General features: G+C 49.0%; 1 protein-coding gene across 10 annotated transcripts in view; it reads left to right on the top strand.

The window, feature by feature from the left end:
* The window catches only part of Prkag2 (protein kinase AMP-activated non-catalytic subunit gamma 2), a 259,423-nt gene that overhangs the window by 163,140 nt on the left and 68,514 nt on the right, over positions 1-27,769 (top strand). For all 10 annotated transcript variants that reach the window (XM_076831769.2, XM_076831778.2, XM_076831785.2 and 7 more), the window contains one exon: positions 2,973-3,187. In XM_076831769.2, coding sequence (XP_076687884.2) covers positions 2,973-3,187 — 215 coding nt within the window. The remainder of the gene's footprint in view (positions 1-2,972; positions 3,188-27,769) is intronic.

A 27,769-nucleotide genomic window follows, 5' to 3' on the forward strand; every position in this document is an offset into this window, starting at 1 on the left:
CAGTGGCTGGAAAAAGTAACTTTCAGAACAGAAACCACAGACCCCGGATGTCAGTGTGTAAAACGGAAGGGATCCGACGAACATCGTCGTCCCTGCCAGATGTTCCTTCCCTGGAGACAGCCAGTGCCTCTGGATGGTTCCAGGATGCTGCTGTTGACACCTGCAGACAGGCAGGATGTGAGCACTGTGCAGGAACTCCTCTGTCCCTCCTTTGACTCTACAAACAGCGTCATTCTCTACGGACGCCTCTTACCTCTCTGTCTCGCAGGGAGAGGACAAGGAGGCTTGTCACGTTCCCATGGGGCCTCTGCTGCCATGAGGAGGGGCCATGATTTCTTTAACCTCTTCTCTCCAGGGAGGAGCTGGGTCTCCAGGCTCTGCTTTTGAGCACCCCATGGTAATGTGCACCTCCTGGCAAGGACGCAGCACAGCAGGGGAAGACGCTGTGGAACAGAACCTGCGCGTTTGCAGCTCTGATAGGTGTTGACAGAACGCCTGCCTCCTCCAGGCGTGTCCCTCCAGGGCTCTGAAAGTGTTCGTGTGGGCGTGGTTTGGGCCAGAAGGTCTGAGCTGGGCCTGGAGAGATGGCAGCAGGAGGGAGCTTGGACTTCCTTGCCTGAGGATGGACATGGGTGCTTTCCACAGGGGCCAGCCCCTTTCTCTACACATGAAGATCCTAGGGTCCTGAGCTGCTACTGCAGGTGGCTGGAGTGGGTGGTGGCAGAGGTTTCTGTGGCTCACACACCTGACCTTTCCTGTTCTGTCTGCCCCATCACATTCCACACAGCTGCCCACAGGGAGCGCCAAGGATGCGGCTGTCTGTCCAGTGGAGGTGTCAGTTGAGAGAGCGAGGATCAGAACTTTCCTGGAACCAGCCAGTTCTTCCACACTGGGAGGGACCAGGGTGGTGCCCCTGCTGAGGGCTCTGTCTGCAAGGTCCTTGAAGGACAGCCACTGCCCCTGGAGGTCTGAGGCCCCATTGGCCTGCTCTGCAAACAAAGCAACCGGAAGCCTTCTGCTCTGGCCTCCAGCAGAGCCCTCTGAAAGGCCCGGGCACCCCTGCCTTGGCCAAAGTCAACATTTCTCACAGCTCTGTGGGCATCACAGGGGGCGCTGGTGCCCCCCAGCTGGGGCCTGGCCCAGGGAAGGCCAATGGGCAGGGCTCCCTTCCGTGGCCCTCCTGCCACACCAGGCCCCCCACCATGCACACTGAGCTGGAGCAGATCTCCCTCTCTTCTTCCCCCCTCGCACTCCCCCCACCCCACAGGGTGTGCAGAATGGGGGAGGGGCAGGGTCTTCTCTGCCATCACTTACTGCTGTGGCAGCTCAGGGGCCCGGGATCTTCGGGATCTTCCTGTGTAGAGAAAGGGGCTGGCCCCAGGGACCTCTAAATCTTTGGCCCCTGTGGAAAGCACCCTCGTCCATCCTCAGTGCAGAATGGAGCTCCATGGGAGACCACTTCCCCAGCATGGGTGAGACCCCGTGTTCTGTCCCCGGTACAAAAAGGGGGGGTGGGAGAACAGAACAGGGGCTTGCTTCTCTAGACCGTTGGGGAAAATCTTGTATTTTTCAAGAGAGTTAGAGACCTCTTGCGTTCTCGATATTTGGCATTGCTCCACCTTACATAGGGTTCCCTAGAAGGACGCTCCTTTAAATAGGTCCCCTCCAAAGCTCCCACTGGGAGATGTGTCCCCGACTTGGCATGGAGAAAGAGAGAGGACCCAAACCTTCCCTCCCTGCCGGGCCGTGGACTTGCCCGGCCCCTTCCCTGCACCAGGACAAGGGGTGCTGTGGGGGCTGAAGGGTGTGGGCAGGTACCCTGGCCCAAAGACAGGGGTGGGGCCTGCTGGGGAGGGGTCTTGCTGTGTCGGTTTGAGTGTGGAACCATCGTTTGCTGACAGGGCCCTCTAGGGGACAGGGAGATGGCAGCCAAGCGGGTGCACATGGGTCCAGGTCTGGGCAGAAGTTGGGACCATGGGAGCTGGTGTAGGGCTCCGTGGTGGACCCATCTTTGTCAAGGCCAGTTGCACAGGGAGGCCCTTGGGCCATGCCCGTTGACATCTTTGGCTTGACTTCCATGATTTAAATTTCACTTTAACATTTTATGGGCTTAACTATAAAATATGAGAAATATCTGCAAAAACCCTACTTCTAGGTAAGGTCACATCCACAGGTACCAGGGATCAGGACTTCAGTGTATCTTTCTAGGGTCACAGTTCAACCCATAACCGTTATGTTGTCACATCAACTGGATGTGAGCAAAGGATGCCCGCTATAGACAGGCCCCAGGAGAGCTGGGGACCTGCCGAAGGGGACACGGCTTACTCCTGGCAGGTTCCTGACCCCAGGCTCCCTGCAATTCCTTCTTGATCCCATTGCCTCCCCCACTCTTCTCCTCCCTATTCCTGTCCCTCCAGACCTTTGCTTTTCAAGGCCCCTTTCCAGCCTCGCTTCCTCCCCGGAGTCTTCTCGGGTTCACAGTGCACTGACACCATGCTCTGCCCTCTCAGAGGTGCACACATCTCATTGGCTCATGCCTCCTGTGGTTCCTTGTGACTCTGTCACGTGACTTCTGCCAACATTGACCTTGGTCTCTACTGAACCTTTTGTGAACCTCCCTGTGAGCCGCCCCAATCAACCGGCCACATCTCTCGGCTTGTGGTAGGGGAGGCGAGGAGGGCGAGTACCTGAGTGGAAGGAGAGAGCTGGGGAAGCCTGCACCCCGTCCCCTTGACGTCAGGACCACAGCCCCACAAGAGGGAGCCGCCCAAGCCCAGCATGGGTGGTGAGGGTGTTTCTAGACCCAGCGATTCCAAGAGACTAGCAAAAGCTTAGCCAGTGCTCTTCTCTCGTGTCAGAACTTAATGATGCAGGTTTTGCCATCGGAGGGTCTTGGCCCTTGGGAGCAGCAGTGCCTGCTCTGCCTCCTCCGGGGCCGCACTCCTAATGGCCTCTGTCTTCTGCTCCCACAGCCTCCAGCGTCTCCTCCTCTCCATCGACACCCACCCAAGTGACCAAGCAGCACACGTTTCCCCTCGAGTCCTACAAGCAAGAGCCAGAGCGCTTGGAAAACCGCATCTATGCCTCCTCTTCTCCCCCCGACACCGGCCAGCGGTTCTGCCTGGCCTTCCAGAGTCCCTCCAGGCCCCCGCTGGCCTCGCCCACACACCACGCTCCCTCCAGAACCGTAAGTCTGGGCTCTTCTCCAGAGGGAGGGCTGGGGTGTCAGGAAGGACGGGCTGGCGGCTTTCCCCCCGCTGGTCAGTCTGGTTCGCCAGCCAAGACTGAGAACGTGCAGGGCTGGCATTTGTCACTTATTTTATCGTAAGTCACAGGCTGAGGGGAACCAGGGAGGGTCCAGTAGGGACATGGAAACTCAAGAAAGGGTAAATCCGCTCCCTCCATTGGAAACGTGGCCAGGAAAAGTTTTCTGCTCCTCTCAGTTCTTAAAAATCACCCTTGAAAGCTTTATTTGAATTTACCTTCACTGAGATACTAAAATAAAGTGTCAGAGTCCAAGCAAATCAAAACCAAAGGTAGGGGGATTGTATTCTAGAGCAAATACAATTTAAAGTCTGACACCATCTGACTTGGGTGGCCCTCTTGGAAAGGGAACTTCTCAGCACGGAGTGGGTAAGGGCTGTCCTTGTGGCCTTCAGAGGACCCACTGAGAAGGAGGGGCCCAGGGTGGCTTCCCTTACACCTTCTCCATGGCAACCCAGATGCATCCCTGAGCCCAGAGACCCTACCTGCTGCAGCCGGCGTAGCTCAGGGTAGACACCAGAGACCCACGGTGCCCAGCAAGGAGCCAAGAAGCACCACTAAAGTCCACCTACGTGGATGGAAGCCACCACTGTGGGTTTCCTGGGGCTGCAGTAGCAGAGAACAGTCCTCCCTCCAGGTCCACAGGGAGGTTTGAGGACCCACTGAAGACACCAAATCCCCTGACGCTCAAGTCCCTCCGGTGGAGAGGGGTAGTGCCTGCACGGCGCCTGTGCACCTCTGCCTGTTTACTTAGTTGCCTCTAGATTGCTCGTTATCGCTGATACCACGTAAATGCCGTGCGAATCGTTGTCCTGTTCTGTTGTTCAGGGATAGTGGCCAGAGGAGTCTGCGTCAGTCTGTACAGATGCAATATTTTTCAAATATTTTCAACCTATGGTTGGTGAACCTGTGGATATGGAGAGATAACGCTGCCACAAGTGGGTGGCTTCAAGCAGCAGTAACGTGTGGTCTCACAGTTCTGAAGCCCAGAACCCAGGTCGCAGCAGGGCACACTCCCCGCCAGCCCTGGCGCTCAGGCAGTCTTGGTGTTCCTTGTGATGGCACCTTTACAGCCCCCACCTGCGTCTTCCCAGGGCCATCTTCCCTCTGTGTCTGTGTGTCCACTTTTTCTCCTCTTATGAGGACACCAGTCATGTTGGATTAGGGCCCACCTAATGACGTCACCTCAACCCAATTTCATCTACAGAAACTTTATTTAAATAAGATCAAAGTCACAGGTTCTGGGGGTTAGAAGGTCAACACATCTTAGCGGCCACAATTCCACCCGTAATGTTGTTATCTTTGGGGAAAGATGTGTTTGCCAGGCAGGAACGCACCGTCACCATTCTTGTTGTTCATTCAACCGCGACTTGATTAACCGTGTGCTCAGCACAGTGTTGATCTAAGTGGCGAGAGTCGGGCTGCACTGCACGGTTTCTGCCCTCGGGAGCTCACACCCTTGATGGCAGCGGAAGAGCACTCAGGTGAGCCCGCTCCAGCGGGAGGCGGGGATGCCAGCCGAGCCCCAGCCCACTGCAGGGGCGGGGAGCAGCGCACCAGCCCCTGAGCCTGGGTTCCAATGAGGGGACGACCTTCTCTAGAGGAACCGAGCCTCAGCCTGGGGATGGCAGTGAGCCATGGGGAAGGAAGGGGTCACGCGTGGGGCAGGACCTCTCTGTGGAGGGTGGTGTGCTGCTGGAAGCTCCGCCCTAGAGCTAGGAGCCTAGAGGGCGGGCTCCCCGCTTTCCTGGGTGTGGACCAGAAAAGAATGGGAAGGAGCTGATGTCCCCGGCACTTGGCAGACACTTGCTAGAGATCATAGAGCAGAAAGGCTCCCAAAGGCCTAGGGTCCCGGGGCTAGTGAGTGGGTAGTGTCACCAGAGCCCCCTGGTGGGGCAGCCTGGCAGGAGGTATGGGGAGGCAGGAAAGCTGGGACAGGCGGCTCTGGATACCGAGCAGAGCAAGGACCTCGGAGGGCCAGGAAAGGAATGACCAGTGAAAAGACAGGGAGGACAGGCTCCCCTCGCTGACCAGGGATGACCAGGGATGACCAGCAGAGCGAGGACGCTGGCTGCAGCAGAGCGAGGACGCTGGCTGCAGCAGAAGCCCCGTCACTTGAACTGGAGCTGGCTGCAGCCTGTTCCCTGAGTCCATGGGGTTTCAGGGCAGCAGCTTTGTGCAGGGGACCAGCCCAGAGGCTTTCCCCGTTTAAAGAGAACCCAGGGAGTGCTGTCGGCTTCTGCCAGGCTCATCCCCATGGCGCGACGAGAGCCTGAGGTCTGCACTTTCATGACTTACCTGGGTGGTTCACACAGCCCTGAAGCCCTGGATCGAGGCTGGCAAATGTAGGTCCTGCCCAGCTGGCTATGTCTTTGACTGTGTCTCAAACTCAGCATCTAAGTGGAGCATGTCTCTGTTCCCAGCACACAGCTGACAGCAAGAGTGTGACAGCAGGATGGGAGTTCAGCCCTCCAAGTGCATGATGGGTAAACATGATGTGCTGTGTGCACAAAATGGAATATTGATAGGCCCTGAAAAGGAAGGAATTTGGACCATGGGCTGACACCCATGAGCCCTGAGGACCTTCTGCAGTGGGGACAGATGCAGCACTTTCCTAGAGACAGACAGTGAAGCAGGTGGCCAGGACTGGCAGGGGTGGGGGTGTTATTTCCTGGGGACAAGGTTTCCGTTTGGGAAGATGAAACAGGTCTGGATAGGGACGGCGTGATGGTTTCATGACAGTGTGAACATGCTCAGTTCCACCACACCATGCACTTAAACATGACTCACTGGTAAAGTTTATGTGTATTTCACCACAATAAAAGGAGACCGATCCCGTCAAGGCTATGGTGGTTATGTACATTACGAGTCAGAAAATCAGGGTGATTGTCCAAGGCTTCCCACCTGCATTTTGAAATGATGTTTCAAGAATTGGAAGAGGATGTCCGCACTGGACACCAGACATCACACAGGCCCTGGATTCCCCACGAGTACCTGCCGTGGCCCAGGGCCTCCCCGTGGCCTCTGCAGCCCAAGTGTTGGCCCAGGTCTCTGCTCTCTGGGGCCCTGGCAGTGGGGTGGGTGAAAGCCCCAAGTTCCTTGACAATTGGATTTCATAGGTGCCTTTAGTTTTTGTGCTAAATTCCTTAGGAGCTTGACTGATTTTGTTAATTTTGCTACTAACGTAATCTTCACAGATGAAGATGTGCGTTGCTTCAAGATTTCTGAAGGCCTAAAAATAATTCAGCATAATTTATCTCTGCCTTTGAGGATAAAAAGACACTTTCTGTAAACATTGACCATGAAGATCATTTTTCTAAAATTGGTCCCCATGAGTTTTATTCTAAAGTTGGAAAGGGGGCAGAGCCATTAGTCTTCAGTAGATAGCACTCACTGGATTATTTCTGGGTTCAGCAAACACTTAACAAAACAACTGCTGTGTGTCAGGAATGCTGCTAGCATGGGTGACAAACATGTGAGATGTACTCATGGGACAGGAACAAGGTCTGGTAAATGGCACATGCATGATGTGTGAGGGGGTGGTCAGTGAGTATCCACAGCTGAACAAAGGAAGGAGCTCTGTCCGCCTGGGGGCACAGACAGCGACTCATTACAATAGAGCCCGCTAGAGCCTGTCTGGTTACCTTGGCGCATGGAAGAACCAATCCCAGAACCAGTAGAATTTTTTTTCTTCAGGGAAGAGAAGCAATCAGCTTTGCCTTTTAGGATGGTTCCCTCTGGGGGCTGGGGATGTGGCTCAAGTGGTAGCACACTCGCCTGGCATGTGTGCGGCCCGGGTTCGATCCTCAGCACCACATACAAACAAAGATGTTGTATCCGTCGTTAACTGAAAAAAAAATAAATATTAAAAAATTCTCTCTTTCTCCCTCTCTCTCTCTCTCTCTCTCTCTCTCTCTCTCTGTCTCTCTCTCTCCCCCTCTCCTCTCTCTTTAAAAAAAAAAAAAAAAAAAGATGGTTCCCTCTGGCCAGGTATGGAAATTAGGTTGGACGTGGATAGAACAGGGGCTCAAATGAGATGTAGCGTGAAGCCGCCAGGGCCCGTGGAAGGTGGAAAGAAATGGAATGGTGTTAAAGCGGAAGGAGCTATTAAGGGGGTAGAGTTGGATTTGGAATGAAGTGGTTGGTTCATTCCAGGGGAAAGAGAAGAATCAAGATGATTCCAAAAGCTGGGAAACCAGATGGAGGGGAGGTCCCTCTTCTAGGATGGGGACCAGAGGAGAGAGGGATGGGCTCTGCCTGTGAGTGCGAGCGGAGTGTGTGTGCGAGGTATGTGTGCACGGTGTGTCCGGGTGGTGGCGGTACAGTAAGGTGCCCATGGCACAAATGCTCAAGCATAAGTGTTCAAAGGACAACTGGACACGTGCGTCCGGAACTAGAAATGAAGAATGGAAAATCACTGAGTGTGAACGATAAATGACGCCGTGAGAGTGGATGAGATTCGCCAGAGAAGCCTTACAGTAGGTGGAAAGAGCCAGAAAAATGTGGACCTCTAAGGGGCAGTAGGGGGAGGATTCTGGGTTGCCTGGGAAAGACGGAAAAGTGGACAGTCCAGGATTACAGAAGCAAAGGGAGGGTGTGTCAGCTTCACGCGTTTGCCGGGAGCAGCTGATGACATTGCAAAGCAGACGTCTGCGGAGCGTAAGGACTGAGATCACTGTGACCCCGGCAGGAGGACTTTGCTGACCACTGCATGGTCAAGAGCAGAAGCCAAGTAACAGGGTTGAATGATTAAGGCGTAAAGAAGTGGAGGTCTCCGGTGCCCACTTCAGAGCTAGATGTGAAGGGGAAGGCAGGGGCCTATGGCCAAAGAATGAAGGTGATGGTATCTCCCCAGAAACAGGAACAGATCAAACCCCAGAGGAAAGAGTGAGCTGAAGGGGTGCCAAGGAAGCCTCGAGTGCCCGCCTTGCCAGGAAAGGAGCGACCTTCCTGGGAGGTGGGAGCTCTCCGCGGTGGCATGGCCTCTCCCGCGGGGCAAGGACAGAAGGAGCTGCATCTTTAGGATTTTCATTCTTGACCTGAGTCTTGGCCAGAGTCGTTGGGAGCAGAGAGACAGGGCTTGGGCTTTCAGATGTGTTTGTCTGTTTAAGGGGGTCCCCTCAGAAGGAGGAGAGGGAAGGGAAGGGGCTAAGCCAGGATCTTGTCTCTGTTGACATCCAGCCTCTGTCCTGTGACAGGAGAGTCCTGGAGTATAAGTCACACCAGGAACTGTCCTGCCCAGAGGCAAGGAACCTGACACTTTGTGTTCTCATACTGTTATGGGACGCTCCAGGGGGAGGGCACTGCACTTCCAGCTGAGATGGCTGTGGTCACCCAGGGACAACCGCCTAAGACTATTGCCCGGTGGGAGTTGCTGGCAGCAGCCCCTGCAGCAGCCTGGCAGGCCAGAGCTAGTTAGAAAGAACGCAGGACACCTTCTGTGGCCCACACTCTCCATTACCTCCTCCTCTTGTCCAACTGATTCCCTGCATCTGACAGGATTGGGTACCAGGTTGGTTTTTTGTTTTGTTTTGTTTTGTTTTTCCTGTTGCTTCAAAATAAACCTCCCCAAAGCTTGAAACAACCACCATTTATTTAATTCACAATTCTATGGGTCAGCAGTTTGGGATGGGTCCCCTCCTGTTCTTGGCTGTGCTTACTCATGTATCTGTGGTCACCTACCAGGTCATTCAGGGACTGGCCGGACCAGAGAGGCCTTGGCCAGGGCGACTTCCCTGTTCTGCAGGGTGTCACCTCCAGCAGGCCAGCCTTGACTCGCTCCCATGACCGTGTCGGGCCCAAGAGAGAGGGCAGTACACACAAGGCCCCTTGCAGCCTCGGCTCAGAGCTCCTCTCTACAGTGCAGTCGGCTGCTCCTGGCCAAGGAGGGTGTCTCCTCTCCCCCCCAGTCTGGGCTGGCCCTAGGACTTGCTTTGGCCGACAAAATGAGGCAGAAGTGACAAAGTCCTATTGCAGGGGGAATGAATTCAGGAAGAGGTGGGGGACTGGGCCAGTTTTACAACCTGCCATGTCCTATCACTTGATTTCAACCCTGCGGTGGTCCCAGTACACACTGTCCCAGAGGCTGGGGTCGACGTATGTGTATGTGAGGAGTCCTGCGTGTGCTTGGCATCTCTGAGAGCACTCTTCCTGTGGGGGGACACTAGCAGTGCACATGTCCTAAGAAATAGACTCTAAGAAAAGACTGTCCCATGGTTTGATTAGGAGGGAGCGGGAGAGAGGACAGAGGGTGGTCCCCTGAAAGGTTCCCTGAAAGGGGACCCAAGCTATGCATCACAATTTCTGTCCCGTGGCATTATTCTTAACTTCATGAATTTAATGCTACCCAAATCCTAACAGATGAAGATAAGGGCGATCGTATTTCTTCTTATGATATTTCATCATGTAAAGGAAAGCCCAGAGGGAGAGGAACAAATTCCCTGGGCCCAGAAAGATCCCCCGCTTGCCAGCCCCAGGAGGGAGCCACAGTGGAATGGACATCCAGCCTCCGTCAAGCCTGTGGATGACCGCAGCCCCAGCCATACCTGTCTGCGAGACATCATGAGAGACCCTGTGCTAGGACCACCCAGCCGGACAGCACATGAATTCCTGACCCACAGCAACCGTAAGAGAGAACGTGTCTGTTTCTAAGGGCCACCATACAGCATCTCACAGACAGGGCAGCTTAAACAGCAGACACTGGTGGGCCACAGTTCTGGAAGTTGGAGGTCTGCTCTGTTTGCATGAGTGTCCCTCAAGGGTCCAAAAGTAAAGGCTTTGTCCCCAGGTGGCTTCCCAGCTTGAGATGTGAGCCCTTGCCTGACACCATTTCTCCCGTGCTCCTCATCAGAGACCCAAACCTTGAGCTGCCCCATCTTGAACCTGAACCTTCAGAACTCGGAGTCTGGATCTCTCTTCACTTCCTAGGGAGCCTGTGTCAGGCACTTTGCTGTGGTAATACTAAGCTGACTGACACAAAGTCCAAAATCAAGGGGTTGGCAGGTTTGCTTCTCCCTAGGCCTCTCTCCCTGGCCTACAGGGAGAGGCACTGCTGTGCCCTCACACAGCCCTTCCTCTGTGTGACTCTGTCCTCGGTGGGTCTGCCCTTTCTTATATGGACACCAGCCCTTGGATTAGGGATTATCCTAGGACCTGGTTTAACCTTAACTGCCACTTTATAGGCCCTGTCTCCAAATATAGTCACATGGCGGGTTAGGGCCTCAAAAGTGCATGTGGGAGACAGAATTCAGTCCAGAGTGGACAACAAATTATTGTTGCTGTCTTAGCCACAGAGTTGTGGGGGGGTTTGCTGTGTAGCAATAGATGACTCCCACTAGGTTCAGCATGTGGGGGGGGCGGGTGCAAAACCCACTGAACTGCTTCATAGTGATAAACCAGGAGCTCGGATCCTGGTGGGAAGCAGACGGACTAGCCCCAGCTCAATCTCGCGAGATCCCAGCTTTCCTAGGATGAACACTCTCAAGGTTGTTACCTGAAATAATTACACTTTTTAAGATGGAAAAGCACTTTAAAATGTTCAAGGAGGTAGAATGCTAATTACCCTGTCTTGATCATCACATATTATGTACCTGTTTCAAATTACCATCCTATATCCACAAATGTATGCTAACACGTGTCAAATTTTTTAATTTTAAAAGAAAAACACTTGAAAAATCTATAAATATTTCAAAGCACTTGACATTAAGGAGAAATTATAGATTTCATAAGCATTTCTTTTCTTTTTTTTTTTTAAATATGCCTGGCTACCAGTTTAAGGATCAGATTACAACCTAATAAGGATCCAATGTTAAAGCTATCCTCCCAGAAATGGCAAACTAACAGTTCCATTGTTTATGACTCACAACACATTAGATATTTTAAAAACAGTTTGGAAAAAATTCACACTGGGTCAGTCATACAGAGAGGATGGATGACCATCCGGTGGGACCGGCTATCACAAGAGCTGCCTGCCACTTGGCCAAGTGCTGCCTCTGAAGACCCAAGCAGAGAATATCTCCTCTCCTGGCTGTCAGAAAAAGTATTATAAGTGGCATTCTCCCTGTGTTCCTGCCCTGTTGGAATCCTGGGTCAATGACCAGAATGAAGGCAGAGCCCAAATAAGAGACATATATGGCGGAGGGCCTGACCCATTTTTCTGAGCAGTGGCCAGAGTCTTTGAGATTCTTTTCCATTCTTCATCCCAGGGAAGCTGGGCTCCAAGGAGAAGAGGTTGTGCCTTTTAAATATGGTACTTAGACAGACTCTGTCATCTCTCTAGGGAACCCCTGAGGCAAACTACCTGTTCCACAGTTGTTTCCTAAGACGCTATTATTTGCAGGGCCCTGTTCTAGGCACGGAGTGACGGTTGGTATAAGTCCTGCCCTCGAGAGGGAAGAGGGAAGTCTCCAGAAGGGGAGCCCTGGAGCTAATGCAGTTGAGAGGAGCGACCTGATGCACTCATCAGGTAACAAAACCCGATGAGGGGGCATGTGCTTCTGAATATCCACGGGGAGCACGGCCAGGTGCTCAGCATTTGTTTTGATCAGAAGGACCAAAAGTAGGGTAAAAATGGGAATTTTCCAACCATGGATGACTTTACTGTCTGTCGATGGAGCTAATCCATCTCGTGCTTAAATTAAGGACTAGATCAAGGAAGCCGGGAGTCCATCCTCACTCATGACAAGGGCTGCTCCAGGGTTCTTCTTGAACTTTCCACGCCACAGGAACAACCCTGCTGTTACCTGGGAGAGGCCGTGGTTAGGATACCTGTGTCCTATAGGGCTGGAGCACCTCCGCTGGGAGGCAGAATCCCAACACCTTTCTCCCTAACTTGGGCCGGCAGTGTAAAGGGCTCCTCTGGAGTGTGCGGCAGGCCTTCACAGTATGCATCTCTTGTTTAAGAAACGATTGTCCTCAAACTGTCACCCATTTTTATAAGCCAGGAGCAGAAGCCCGATGGCGAGGGCAGCTGGGTGAGTGTGAGACGATGGAGAATGTGGGCAGCTTTATCACAAAGGCTGGTGAGAAAGAGGAGACGTGAGTGAGGGCTGGCGCTGGAGGGGACAGGGAAGGGCATTTCTTTAAAGATGAGCTTGACGTGGGCTTGTTCATGAACCAGTGAGAAGGCCTTACACGTTCCTCTGCCTCTGGTCCTGTTCTCCCTGTGACTCTGTCAAGTGGGAACACAGTACTGACCACCCAGGGCGGTTGTGAGGACCCAGGGAGAAAACTGGGTGGAGCGACTCACCAAAGGCTCCGTAGCTAGTAAATGCTAAAGCCGAGACTGGACCAGGACGACTGGGCTGCAGCCCTGTGTCCCTAGCCTTGTCTTAGGCTACCTCTGGAGAGCTCCTGGACTCTTGGCCTATCCATCCCGCATGGACTCAGCCTCTTAGCTTATCTGCCTAGTTCAAATCTGGCCCATCGCCTCATTTCATAATTGAAGCTTGACTGGCGCCCGGCCGTATTTACTGTCTCACCTCAGTCGCTGCTGCGTTGGTGGCCGAGTGGGGAGCTGAGCAGCAGAGCCAGGCGGCCTGCCCTGCGAAGCCTGCAGATTTCTGCCTGGCCTTTCTTGAGGAGAGGTTTTCCAGTCCCTAATCCACGTGGGAGCTGCCCTGCCTACTGCCGTCCAGTGAGCCCTTAGAACATCCTGGGGGAGGGGGCAGAGGGAAACTGGTCCCCGGGAGGCAGGAGCCAAGCAGGAAGGCTCTGCTCCACGGAAGACACAGAACAAGGCCCAAGGGAGAGTGTGCGGAAATTGGCGCTGGTTCTGCCACCAGTGAGGTCCAAAAACCAGACTGGTCGTTGAGGTGGCCAACCAGCAGGGGTCCCGTGGAGTCAGGAGCTGAAGACTGTGGTCTCCTTCCCTGGGAGCATAGTAGACTTGCACATCCTGCTTGGGGACTAGATTAAGGAAGCTGGGAGTGAGGGAAGGCGAAGGTGGCTGGGAGGACTCGTTCTTCCCCTTACTCTCCTTCAGTAAGGCAGGGCTGCCGATCTGAAGGGGTGGCACAGGCAGGCATCTTAAACTTGTCATCACCTACCTGCATGGTTATCAGAGAAGTGCCAGAGTTTAGATGTGGGTCGTCCCTTAAAGGCCCGTATGTTAAAGGCCTTGTGAGGCGCTCTTGGGAGGTACAGGACACTTTAAGAGGTGGGGCCTGTGGGGAGGTCTTTAGGTCTCTGGGGACGTGCTCTTGAAGGAGACAGTGGGACCTTGGCCCTTTCCTCTTCTCTCTTGCTCCCTGGCTTGTGATAGAGGCTTGGCTACGCCACACTCTCCCACATGTGGTGCTGTGTCACCACAGGCCGAGAGCACCAGGGCAGCCCAGCTGGCTCTGGAACCATGAGCCCAAATAAACCTTTTTGATTGTCTCAGGTATTTCATTATAGAAATGGAAAGCTGGCTAACACAAATGAGTTGGTTGAACTTGCATGTAATAGAAGGATTCCTCCAGTGACCAACTAGAGGAAAATTTTTCAGGGAAGATGGAGCAAGAGACCAGTGGAGTCAGGCCTCAGTAGCCCAATGAGAGGCAGCAGAGGGCTGAAGAAAGGCCGCAGGAGAGGAGACTTGGAGGACGGGATTAATTATAAAAGTATATGTGTGATAAAACAACCTGGACTCACTGTTTCCCAGATATGTGGTATGTGGGAAGAGGACTCAGGGTGACAACAGTTTCTGGCATGAGAGAGAGAGAGAGAGAGTGACAGTGTCGTTAAATCAACTAGGAAAATACAGGAAGGGGAAGGAGATCTGGAATGAAAGCCAAGTTCCATTCGGGACACCTTTTAAAAATTCCCTTGGGACAAGAAATGGAGCTATCAGGGACACGGATAAGTAAGTCTGGAGTGGAGAATCAGAGGCTAGGAAAATGATTCTCTTTGTCTGTGTTATTTACCATGCATTAAATCAAAGAACTCAAGACTCCGAATACCTTCCATCCCTGTAACTGCTGGTGCAGGGAAGAAAACAAACATAGTTAAGTTCTAACAAGGGATACTTGGTCCCCAGTAGACTTGTGTGGAAATGCATTTGGGGGCTGAACAGTAAATGGTGGAAACATTGCTGCAGCCACTCATGCATCCTAGATGCTTGCCTCGATTTGCATTTAGATGAGAATTCCTTCAGCTCAGAACCAGGATTGTCCCCTCACTTCTAGCACTTAGAAAAGCATTAACTTTAGCTGGTAAAGTGTCATTGGAGAGCAGTGACACAAACCATAACACCCAGATTAATAGTGTTCCCTTAATGACTCTGTAGAAATTAGCTGTCAAAGTGGTGGAAAAGTTTAGAACAAGCCTTGTCTGCCAGCTCCCCGAGAATGGCGCGCACACCCTGTTAATGAGTGACCACCCAACGTCCCTCCCCCACTTCAAAAGGTTGTGCTATAGTGCATTTCCCCACTCTTGAGATGTACAGGGGAACCCTAAAGATTGGTATCTGAGTCCTAGGTTAAAAGTGACAGCTGCTCATCTTGGGCATGATGGCAGGAGAGGTATATTTTATCCAAACAGAAATAGAGGCACGTGGTTCAATAAAAAGCTCTCAAAGGAACCACACAGAGCAAATGCTAATATGGACTCTCCATCTCTGCCAATGATTTCCTCTTCACACAGTCTATCAAATGCACATTAAAAGCCCATTTCTTATTAGCTCTTCCTCAAATTGGTAACCACTTACTGTTTAGCCCCCAAACGCATTTCCACCCGATTATTATTGTTGGGTCTGATTAAGCCATCCCATTTACTTTCTTTGCATTTAATTTTTAAAATTAGAAACATCTGGAGAAGTCTTCTCTTTTAAGAACAGAACCAGGATTGCTTCTTGCCCTAAGATGAGAAAGCGCCGGAGCTCAGTGGCACAACAGGGTGAACACACCTGACGCCACTGGCTGTGTGCCTAAAAATGGTAAATCTTACGCTGAATGTATTTCAGGACAGTTTTTTCAAATTTTCAAACAATAGCATTCTAATTATAAAAGGAAACATATAACGAAGAAAGCTAAAACTTGCTACAATTCCAGCATCTTGAGGCCAGTGGATCAATGAAGGGCACTTGGAGGTTTTGCCAGAACTGGTTCTTCCTTTACCCACAGATACAGACGACAAGGGGGCTGCGCCCCATTGGAGACAGTTCAGCCCCTTGGCTTTCACTTAGTATCTGAATCAGGCTCTGGTCTTCAATTGACACAGGTTAGTTGTTGGCAGGATGCTTTTGTTAAAAGCTTCATTTTCATAAAAATTAGTCCACACCTAGAACCGACTAATGCCTTATACTATTCAAATTATTAAGCCATTTACTAGGTCTGATGCACTAAACAACAGATGTTATGAATAGCTTGGAGAGCATTATAACATACGGCCACCAGAAATTGTATTGATATTTGAATAAAAAAAAAATAGTACAATTTCAATGGCTCAACAGTCATCAGATCTTTTAAGAACCTGAGGTCAGGACCTTCAGCAACTGGGAGGCCATGAAAGTGTCTGCCCAAGACTCAGCTGTTGGTTTGAAGAGCAGGGTGAGCACCTGGTCTCTTCTTACAAGGTCACAACGATTCACTTATCGGGGCTCTGCCCTGGTGGCCTTACCTCGGTCACACACCGCCACCACCGCCACTCCCACCCTGCCATAGCACCACCTCCAGATACCATAGTCAGATCAAGCCTTCACCCTTTCAGTACCTCGCAAACTCCAACATGAGTTTTGGAGGCAAAAAAAACATATTCTGACCACAACACGGCCCATGTTTAATGATACTGTAACTGGGGCAAAACACCCATATGGCTTATTCTTTGCCAGAATGTAGGAATGAGTTGTAGAAATCATTCCCCATGAGCTATATTTGATGTGTCCAAAGTCAGCTAGCAGAAAATAAGTACTTAATTTATTCCGAATTTGTCCTTGTATACCCCTGAGGGGCCACGTCCAGCTCCATGCACTGGGATAAGCAAAGGTGTAGTCTTAGAAGAGAGGCTTGGTCAAAGCAGCTCAAGAATTGACCCTCTGCGCTCCTGGGGCACATGTCTGTAAGCGAGGCTGCCTGCCTACTTACTCTATCTTACAAATGGGTAGTTAGAGAAAAACTTCTCTTTCCCATCAGATGCAAACCGTAGACTGCATTTAACCTCTGCATTAGGGTCATGCATGGCTTCCGTGACCGTGCGGGGGACCCCTGGGTTAAGATATTTAGGTGATGTGAGGGGAAGAGCCTCAAGGGCAATGTAAATATTTGCTCATTGCCTTTCTGTAAGGTGGAAAAAGCAAATATCAAGGGCTTTCAGAATCGGTATCTTTAGGAGCTCAGAACATAGTCAGTGTTTAGCTTGTTGACCTGACTTAAAAGGAAGGGAGTGGACAAGCCATGGCCCTCCTGAACAAAGCAAATTCTGTATTTTATTCTTCGGGGAAATAGAAACAGGAAGCAGAAACAGCAGAACAGGAATATATTGCCTGGAAAAAGCAAACACAAATAATAAAAAGTCTATGCAAACCAAAAGCATGGCTAAAGAGATTGCTTTGTAAACACACCACCTAGACCAAATGTCGGAAGATTGAGTTGCATGTACAAATATATCTTGTTGAGTGCAGAGGAAAGGGTCAAATTTTATTTCCACCCAAACAGCACTATAACAAGTCAGCGCTGATCATGACTGGTTCTCGGTCACCAAGTGCAGTCACTAGTTAAGAGGGTCACGGGATCTTCACACGGCTCAACATGGTGCCAGAAGCTCTGTGACCATCAGTGTTCTTTTCTCCTATGGCTTAAATTGTGAATTGACTCAGGTCATCCTCAGCCAGTAATCAGGAGATTCTGGGCCTCATTTCCAGCGTAGGCCTCTAATAGAAATGGGCAGCGGTCAAGTAATCCACCTGCACCAGAAATGACCTGATGAAGGCTTACAGGCAGGAACTGCCAGAGCGTCAGAGCCACGTCCCACACGTTCCTCACGAAGGTGTCGGGGACTTCGTATTCTGTGCTATGTGTGCCCTTACCTTGGTACTGAATTCAGTTAAAGCACATTCAGTGGCAAATAATGCATGAAAATATCATTTTCAGTCTTAAATTAGTCTTTGGTGGATTCGGAGAAGACAATTCCTGACAGTTAGACTTAGTAGCTCAAGAATCTGAGGGATAAATTTTTCCTCCATTCTTTAAATTAAAATTGTTTCTTTTTTTCCTTTACAAATAGATAAACGCTTTCAGTGTGCTCATTTTCCTAAGTTGAATGATGTCCCATCACAAGCCAATACGGTTAGTGTCTTGGGCCTCACTGCTCAACTATGGAATGAGGAAGAGCAGCTGCCTCGCCAGCCGGCTCCAGGCTGGGCTATCTGCCTTCCCCCTCACGCCAGCCGTCGGGGGTTATCACGTCTGCACTCCACTAGGTGGAGAGCCAAGAGGAGGGAAAGCAGACCCTGCCTCAGATATTATGACTAGTAAATAGTAGAGATGCTATGCAAACCGACAGCTACCTTTGAAATCCACACTGTTTTCACTTTACAAACTCAGAGCCGGGTCTATTGGCACCTGACCTGAGCCGAGTCCTGGCCAGGCCCACAGCACACAGGCACAAGGCTCAGCCTCCAATCCCTGCAGTCTTGGGCTAGGACATGCGCAGCTGCAATTCAGACTCAAGAAAGGCGGACGTCTAAGTGCTCCCTTTGGTCCTGTTCACCTCCTCATTTTACATATGTTCCAGTCACTTGTTTTGACTTTGAGGATATTCTTCAAAATCTTAATTGAAATCAGTAACAGCTGGATGATTTATAATTGAAATCAGTACCCATTTGAGATTTTACCTTTGCACTTCTGAATTCTGTGATATCAAACTTCTGACCCCATGCAATCAAGTGGCCTTCTCTCCCTAAATAAGGAAACAACGTCAACAACATGACTGGGTTTACCCCTGCTGTCCACAACGCCGGCTTCCCTTCACCCAGATGCTAATAAACAGAGCCAATCCTTCAAAGATTTTATGCTTAACTAAACATGCTGTTGGATTAAGATACTTCCACACGAAACAAACTGGCTTTTCTCGCTGTCATAAAGTGTTTTTTGTATTGTCGTCCTTTGTAAATTTCTAGTTACTTCCAGTTTTTCTCAATTCACCAGATAACACAGTTATATTTTTCTTTGGCCACAATTAACAATGCTGGGCTTATTGTTCTTTAAACTTTACAATGATAAAGCACCACAAAATTGTCCTTCTACGATTTCAGGTTTTAAAAAATTAAATTGAGTTTCCACCCATCATAGTTGATTGGTTGATAAAAATTCCAGGGATTAAAAAGCAGGTCATTTTTGGTCATTTTGCTGTTAATCAAATGAATACATTAGGCTTGCCTGTTTCACCATCAGCGTATCCCTGGAAATAAGTGGGTGGACTTTCACGAGTCTCCATTTGTGCGTCGAGGTGGTCTAACTTAGGATATAAGCTATGCAGGAGTATGACAGTCACTTACTGAGCTCTTTCCAAGACGTGGCACCGTTCTGCCAGGGCTTTAGGTGTGACTGACACACAGTCCTAATGACTCTGTGTGTAAGTGCTATTAGGATCCCTCCTTACAGATGAGGAAACTGAGGCACAGGCAGCTTCGTGGTTGTGTGACCCAAGTAGCACACAGTGCCCTGTACCTAGAAGGGCCCCACTCTTGGTTCTATGGTCTGTGGCCATCATCCTGAAGTTCTCAATATTTGAACAAGGGCTATGGTCCACTGTGCGTCTTGGTTCACTTCTGCTGCCATCACAGAATACTTGAAGCCAGATGATTTACAAAGCACAGATTCGGCTCTCACAGTCTAGAGGCAGGGAAGTGCAAGAGTGTGATTCCAGCAGCTGGGAGGGCCTCCTTGACAGGTACCTGGAGGGCAGCACTGGAGAGGAAGGGCGCTCTGGACAGAGAGAGGAACGGGCCAGGTAGCTGCTTGCACATAGCCATCCTGTGCAGGAGGTGGCAGGGGTGGCAGGAGAGGTGGCCCATGACGGCTGATGATGACCCTGGCTCCTCGGCAGCATCACTGGTTTCCAGCAGTTTATTTTAAAGAGAAAAGTGGGAAGAGCAGCACCTCCCTGTGCTTGTGGGGCGGTGCCTCCCAAGTGGCCACTGAGATAGGGCACTCTGTTTTCTCTGATTTGGGTCCTGTAAGAAAGAGTAAAAGACTCGTACTGTTGTTTCCTGAAGAATGCCCACGAAACAACAGACAAGGAGAAAAATCAGAATATAATTACATGTTCACATATTCCCGAGCAACACCTGCAATCCGGGCAGCGCTCCCCACATTTAACTTGGGAACATTTAAGTTTCAAGACTGAAATCAACAACAAAGTAACTTCTTTGATACTTCTCCTCCTCCTCCCTTATTTCATCTCCATGAACTGTCTCTGCCAAGTTCTGCCTAAAAGACTGAGCACATTAAAGGTTCAGGAGAAAAATGAAAAGGACTAGCAATCTGTCCCTTCCCAGGACAGATACCCTAAGTGACTTTCTTTTCCTTCAACTGTAGATAACCGTTCTGCTTTCAAAAGAAAAATGTGACCCACCTACAGAGCTCTGTGGGTCTCCGGAAGGGTCCTGTCGTCTCTGTGGTCCTGGCCACTCCTGAGCCTGACAATTGCACTAACAACCTGAAAAGGGGGCACCGCCATTTTCTGATAAGGATCTGATAAACGAGACACAGGGATAAAGGAGGAAACAGCCCGACTTGCTGGGGACCATGAAGCTTCTAAATCTAGTAATGGAGTAGGAAAGAAAAAAACCAAACTTTTAAGCAGTGTTGAAGCCCACTACTAGAAAGCAATATCAATCAAAACCTCATTTCAAGTTGTACTTTTTTTAGGAGAGTTATAGACGGAGAAGTATTATAAACCCGTGGACCTGTAGTCCCAGCTACCAGGAGGCCCAGGCAGAAGGATTGAATGAGCCCAGGAGTTCAAGACCAGCCTGGGCAAATTAGTGAGGCCCCATTTAAAAAAAAAAAAAATGTTATAAAGCCAAAGCACTGTCTAAACCCAAAGCCACAGAGTGGTGCTGGTGAAAAGCCTTGGACAATAACCTCCTGGCTGCAATAAGACTTTGGACGTATTAACAGCCACACAGGATGGCCTTTGTGACCCTGACTGCTTCCTTTGCCTTCATACATACTCCCTGGCTCAGTTAAAGGCTTCCTTTGATCAATGCTTCTGGGTTTTTTTAATATTTATTTTTTAGTTGTAGGTGGACACAATATCTTTATGTTATCTTTATGTGGTGCTGAGGATGGGACCCAGTGCCTCACACATGCTAGGCGTGCACTCTACCACTTGAGTCACAACCCCAGCCCCAAGGCTTCTGTATTTAATTCTTCTTCTTTATCTTGAAAAAAACCCTCACTTTCCATAAAGTAGTGCACAGGGTCTCTGGCTGGAAAGCTGTAACTATTTGGAAAGTAAGGGTGTGAGTTTGTTGGAAGGTTAATACACAGAGACCTCAGATTCCTGACTTCACAGAAAGATAAGTTTGCTTTCTGAATACTGTACAGGGCCTGGCTTCTGAAAGTGGAGTTAAGTGAAAACCTATCTAGAGACTACTGAGCACCCCACTCTAGCCTCCTATGCCTTCTGCTTGGCGCCCAAGCTCTTGGCAGCCAGGCTACCCCCATGACTGACCACCTCCCCAAGCAAGAGAGTGGAGAATTTCTCTTTCAAACCTGCAGATATTGAAAATTTTGGCTTGTTGTTTTATTACACCACAGTGAAGCCCACCTATTGATGATTTCCATCCTTACCTACAAATTCCCCCAACCATAGCTCTTCAGGAAACCCTGTCAAATTTTCAGCCAAAGAAAGCCCAGCATTCAAGGAGAGCTGCTATTATGGAAGATAGAAACAAAAGCAAATAGGAAATAGGAACTGAAGAAGCAATAAAGAGAGATGAAGGCCCTGCAGCTATGAAACAAGAATAGGGTGCTATTAAAAAGGTTATTCCAAGATCAAGAGTTTGAGAGATTAAAAATATGAAAACAAATAAGCATATATATTCACGTCACACAGGCATTGGAAGATGAAGTCGAACACACAGGATCTCTGGAGAGGAGAAACCAAAGGCAAAGATAAAAATTAACTGAAAAGAAAGAAAGAAAATGAGACGATTAGTCCCCGAGGTTCAATCTCTAAATACTAGGAATTCAGAGAGGAAGAGAAGGAGGAGAATCAAAGACCAAGGTCATCTCCCCTCACAGCCCAGTGCAAAACAAAACTGAATGAGAAAAAGAGAAAAGAAAAATACCCACACCAAGAACAAAGAATAGCAAGGATTGTTGGTTTTTTTTTTTTGTTTTTTTTTTAAGTCTTAAAAGCTTCCCAAGAAGAGGTAGGAAAGTTTTTTTTTTTTACTTTTCACGAAAAGGATTGTGAGTGAAAATTGCATCAGCGCTCAGAAAAGCCCAAGCTGGAAGGTAATGCGGCCATGCTTCCGAAACAGAGGGGAAGTAACTTCAAGCCTGGTGATCTGGCAGGGTGGCATCGAAGGCCATTCTCAGACATGCACATCCCAAAGAAAGGCCCTTCCCACACCCTTCCTCAAGAGGCTCCTGGAGCATGTGGCCCCTGACATAAAATGCAGGAATCAGCAGAGACAAAGGCACACTGCAGGCAGACGGGGAGGGAGTGGTGGAGGGTCAGGAGTGACTGGAACCAGGAGACCTGGCAGGGACACAGGAAAAGGGCAATTCCACAGACACCCAGGGCGAGCGTGGTGCTCGGAGGGGTCTTCTTTGGCTTGGGCAGAGTTGAGGAAGATGAATGGTGTCATGATTATCACATGGAAAAGTGAACTCCCAGAAAGCATAAATTGCATAATAAGGAAAGTTAAAGGCAGGCAATCAAGAGCTGTGAACCTGGCCTTCTGCAGAGGAAATAAACAGAAATAACCAAATTGGTGGGCGGAGAACCAAAAGATCAGCTGTGCATTAGCAGTGTGATCCAGGGTGGAAGAAGCTCACAGTGGTGGGCAGTTGTGCCTGGGCACAAGAGGACTGCAGCACAGAGGGTGGCCAGGGCTGTCCTCTGAGAGGCCCGAGAATGATGGTAGAGGTGGGAAAGTCACTCTCTCTTGGGACATCTTACCACCTAGCAACCCACGGTGTGTGACTATTTCAGAATAATTGGTTTGTTTGTCCAAAAACAAATAAAGAAAGCCCCAATATTTATGAAACACAAATAAGCTCTTTGTTTTCTTAAATCACAGCAGTGTTTAAGATTATTATTTTATTGTTTTTATTTTAAACAGGCAAAACTTTATCATAAGGAAAGCACTTACCAGCTTACACAGGATTCAGTCTCTTTTTAGGATTAGAAACTGGATCGACTTCTGTCATTCGATCTAGGAAAGGCTCTGGCTGATTGGATTCAACTTGTAACAGGAGGGGTACTAAGTCTGAAAGACTGCAAAAAGAATTTTCAATACACTCCTGTCGCCCATCTCTGTGGCTCCTGAATCAGGATTAGGAACCTGATAGCCTGAGGTTACACAGCGTTGTCCTGGGGGTGGGTTGGAGGAACTACACATGTTTTGTTCTTTATCCAGAACTCACCTTAAAAATGAAGGTGATTCAAGGCATATTAGTGAACCTCAGCATAACTTAAAAAAATTTGCACTTAAAGACATACATGTTGAAAAGTGTTTAGGAAGAGCACAAATGTTTTCTTTTTAGCAAATTTCATAGTAATTTTTTCACATTGGGAAAACTACTAATGATGTGGCTGAGGTGAAGGAACAGGTGACCTTTCTGTTTATAAAAGGTGATGTATGTTTGAATTGCAGCTATGTTGGGCTCTACCATATAGTTAAGATTTTCTCACCTAATGAAGTGATTTTCTCAATAAAAATAGAAAAAAATGCCACCTAACAAGATCTGAGTGCATTCCCTCCAGAGAAAGTGGGAGGGGACTTCCTGTCACTATTATTAGCATGGACCAGGTTTCTGAGCTCAAGGGTTTGCTGCTCTCAGGCAGCCCTGCCTCAGCTCCTGGTTACTGAGACCCAGAAGTGTATTGGGCTCCATCTGTTGGTGCTTACCCTATTAGAAATTAAAATTGGGAAATTTTTAAATGTTACTTTATTAGAATATCAAAAATAAACTCATTAGGGCTGGGGCTGTAATTCAGTGGTAGAGCGCTTGCCTTGCAGGTTTGAGGCCCTGGGTTCTACCCTCAGCACCACATAAAAATAAATAAATAAATAAAGATATTGTGTCCATCTACAACTTTAAAAAAATATTAAATAAATAATTAAACTCATTAGATATTATCATATTACATATATATATATTTTTCTCCCAGGGCCTTAAGCATGCAAGTGCTCTACCTCTTAGCCATACATTCAGCCCTTTTTATTCTTTTTTTTTTTTTTTTTTTTTTGAGACAGGGCCTTGCCACATTGCCCAGGCCAGCCTTGAACTTGTGATCCCCCTGCCTCCACTTTCCCAGTAGCTGGGATTACGGGCATGCGCTGTCTTGACTGTAAACAATATTTTTGTGTTTATTATCATAAATGCATTTTTATGAAAATAAGTTTTTAAAAAAGTAGTGAAAGAGTGGCATTATTTTACATTCTTGCAAGTCTTTCTACCCAGGGGGGCTCTCGCCTGCTTCTGCTCCCTGCTGCCATGTGCCGATGTGGCAGAAGTTCATGGACAAACTCCAGCCTCACACAGAGGCAGCTGGAAAACGAGGGATATTTTAACAGCCTCTTTAGGCAATTGTGGGTAGTCTTCTCGACAGGGGGTAGTTTTGTTTCTGGGTTTTGTTGTTGTTGTTTAACTGACAAATAATTGTGTGAATCGGTGAGGTAGACAGTGAGATTATGATGTATGTCTGCCCTGTGGAAAAGTCCAGGTAATCACACATCCCTCATCTCACATGCTTATTTCTTTGTGGTGAGAACATTTTACTCTTTTAGCCACTTTGAACATTGTTGACAGAAGTGGCCACACTGTACAGTAGATCGCTAGAACTGTGCCTCCTGTCTACTGCATCTTTGTCTCCTTTGACCAAGCCTCTCCTCTCCCCATGGACCCCCACCTCAGCCTCCGGCAACCATTCTTCTACTCTTTACTTTTGAGTAGGACTTTCTAAGATTCTGCATAGAGGTGGGATCATGAAGGAGTTGTCTTTCTGTTCCTGCCTTATTTCACTTAGCAAAAAGTCACGGGTGACAACATAAATGAACCTGGAGGACAAGCAGTAATGTCTTAAAGGTTTGTTGCCATGTGAAATCTGAAACCTCAGCAATTAATTTTTCATGGTCTATTGAAGAGAGTCTCTTATGTTCAAGTCCATCAGTCTGTCCTGCACTCTGAATGGATCTTCAACCCAGGCATGGGTTTGTAATATTACACCATTGTTCATTTGGCAAATGTGGGGACTCTGGTTTATGCAGATCTTCCAACGGCTGATGCTTCTCATGTCACATTTATTAATGATATCACTGATCTCCAGGGAGGGTCTTCAGCATTAGGGAACTGTCCATGAAATCACAGGTTTGGGGGTTCTGGATATGTGGTTCCCCCGCCACCCTGACACACAAAAATAGAGCCATTAAGGATGTACCGTCCTGACAGCACCTGAAATCATCTTGCACACCACACGGTTCTCGCCCAGCTTTGGGCAGGAAGAACCTGAACCCCCAGGGCTGGGTTTACCTAGGAAAAGGGAAGACACTGTTTCAATGAGGAGACAGTGTCCTGCTGAAGCAGTGGGAGAAGTCAGAGGATGAAAGAAGAGGCATCCGGCAGAACAGGAGGAGCCCCGGCTAATTGCAAGACTCTGAATTGGAATGTGAGAAACTGCACTGGAAATGAATGTCGGATCTAGTTCTTTTAAAACTGTAAACTGTGTGACCCACTCCTGGACTGTGAAAGCTATATAAATGGGCCAACTACTCTAAAGCAATAGTTTATTTACTTTAAAAATAAAATGTAGGGGCTGGGGTTGTGGCTCATTGGTAGAGTGCTGGCCTCACATGTGTTGAGTCACTGGGTTCAATTCTCAGCACCACATATAAATAAATGAATAAAATAAAGGTCCATCAACACTAAAAAATATTTTTAAAAAATAAAATAAAATGTAATAGAAGCCAGGTGCAGTGGCCTGAAATCCCAGTTAACTCAGGAGGCTGCAACAGGAGGATCGCAAGTTAGAGGGCAGTCTTGGAACCTAGTGAGACCTTATCTTAAAATAAAATTTTTTCAAGAAGGTTCATTGGTAGGGCACTTGCCTAACATGGGTGAGGTTCCTGAGAGGGAAAAATAACATTGGAGGAAAAAAATAATGGAAATAGCAATTTGTGATGCAGGTGGTTGAGAGGAAAGAGTTTCAAGAGACCACTCTTAATTCTATATACGTATCTTTGAGTGGGCCAAGATGTTTTTCTTATTGTTTTCTTTTCCTTTTTTACAATCATGGACTATACAATAAAGAACTAGATTGTCTGCTGGTTGAGGCCTCTTGGTTGAAGAATTTAGTCCCATGGGTAGGACAGAGTTACAGGGAAGTTAAGTTTCTCTCTAAACATGCTGGTTTCCTCTCTCCAGAATAGCAAGCATCCAGGCATGTAAGGATGAAGTTAGGCCTGAGGGAAAGAACGCTCTAAGACTCAGTTTTTTAGGTTGCAAGTACTACAATGAAAGAGTAGTTTCTCACTCCCTTGCCACATTGGTTGGTGCTTTTTGAAGGCACTGCAGGTATATCATTCTGCACACCGGGGGGAATCTGCCTGTGCACACACACACTCACACAGAGTGGCAAAGAATAAGGATAACAAACAGCAGAATTTTAAAGGAAAATGGTGATAGTTTATTTTCCTGCTGAGAAAGGAGCGGTTAAGAGAACCAGACCTCTGGGGAGTGTTTGCACATGAAGATTGGATCACAATCCATGCCACCTAGTCCTCCTTCCCCAAGCAACACCTCCAACAACTCTGGTGGCATGCCAAGATGTACCTCCCTGGACAGCCAGTTACTACCTGGAAGATTTTATTGCAGCATTTCCTCTTTATTCTTACCTCCGACAGGCCATCCTACCCGCCTCCCCGGCGTTCTCAGTCTCTTTCTATTTCCTGTCCACTGAGTGATCTCCTAACCCCCAGACCCAAGCTCCCTCATCTCCTCAACACCTGCCAGCTTGCTCGCTTGGTTTCTACATTCCTCAAAGACGTCTGCATGGTCCTCCTGACCCCAGGCTCCTCCACACCTACCCTCTCCAGTCTATGCAGAAACTGAAGTCTTTTTATATTGCCAAAAACTACTTGAAGATATTTATATCCTACCGTAAGAAATCTAACTCCATTCCTTCAGCTCCCATGGGGCCTACCCATCCTCCGTTAGCTTCTCTGCAAGAACTCTGCTCTCGGATCCAGACCCCCTGCCTTGTGTCATCTGTGGGCATCCTCACCTCCAGGGCTTTTCCTCTGCCACAGCCACATCCACAATGCCTCCGCTTCAAAATCTGTCTCAGTTCATCTCCTAACAAAGGAAACCTCTCCCCGGAAAGATCCCTTAGCATTTGTGAGCCCTCTGCAACTGCTACTGTTTTAACATGTAGTGTATCTAACACAACACCCAAGGATTACCCAAAATGATGTTGGCTGCAGAGCAACAGACAACCCACCTTGAACTGGCTTGAAGGATGAGGACATCTATTGCTAGGTATCTCCAGCTCCAGGGGCAAGACAGCTCCCAGGCAAGATGAGACAGACCTGCTTCTGCTCTGTGAGGTCCCCATGGATCCAAGGTCCCTCTCAGCAATGGCTCCATCTGAAGGCTGGTCGTCAGGAGCACTCAGGGACACAGGATTGTCTGCAGCAAGCAAAAGAGGTGGACAGAGACCTGCACACCTGCACGTGGAGCTGCTTCCCTCCAGCCAGGGGTCTTCCTCTAAGGTCCGTCATAACTTGGAAAGGGTGTGTACCACAGCGAAATTCAAGCTGTTGCAGGAAGGAGGGTAGAGGAAGGGGATTGGGTGCTAGGTAGGCAACCAAAAGAATCCACTGTGACCCACACACAGAGGGGCACTGCAGGCCAGTACAGTGTGTACACATGGAGGGGAGAATGACAGAGGTCCCTGGCTCGGTGGCTTCTCCTCTCATGCTCCAGGCTGGAGCCATTGGATCATATCTCTACACAACCTACGCAGTGACTTCAATGTCCCCCACCCCCCAGTGCTGGGATTAAACCCAGGGCCTCCCACATGCTGGGCAAGTGCTTACCACCTGAGCTATATCCTCAGCTCCATGGTAAATTTTGAGACAGGGTATCTCTAAGCTGCCTGACTGACCTTGAACTTGAGATCTCCTGCCTCTGCCTCTGGACTAGCTAGGATCACATGCATGCACTATTGTGCCTGGCTCTTGTTTTTCCTTTGAATTGGCGTTTTCTTGTGTTGCCCAGGCTGGCCTTGGACTTTCTATCTCCTGCCTCAATGCCCTGAATAATTGGGTTATAGGCACATGCCATGATGC

This window comes from Callospermophilus lateralis, chromosome 1 (genome assembly GCF_048772815.1).
Source record: "Callospermophilus lateralis isolate mCalLat2 chromosome 1, mCalLat2.hap1, whole genome shotgun sequence".
Lineage (NCBI taxonomy): Eukaryota > Metazoa > Chordata > Mammalia > Rodentia > Sciuridae > Callospermophilus > Callospermophilus lateralis.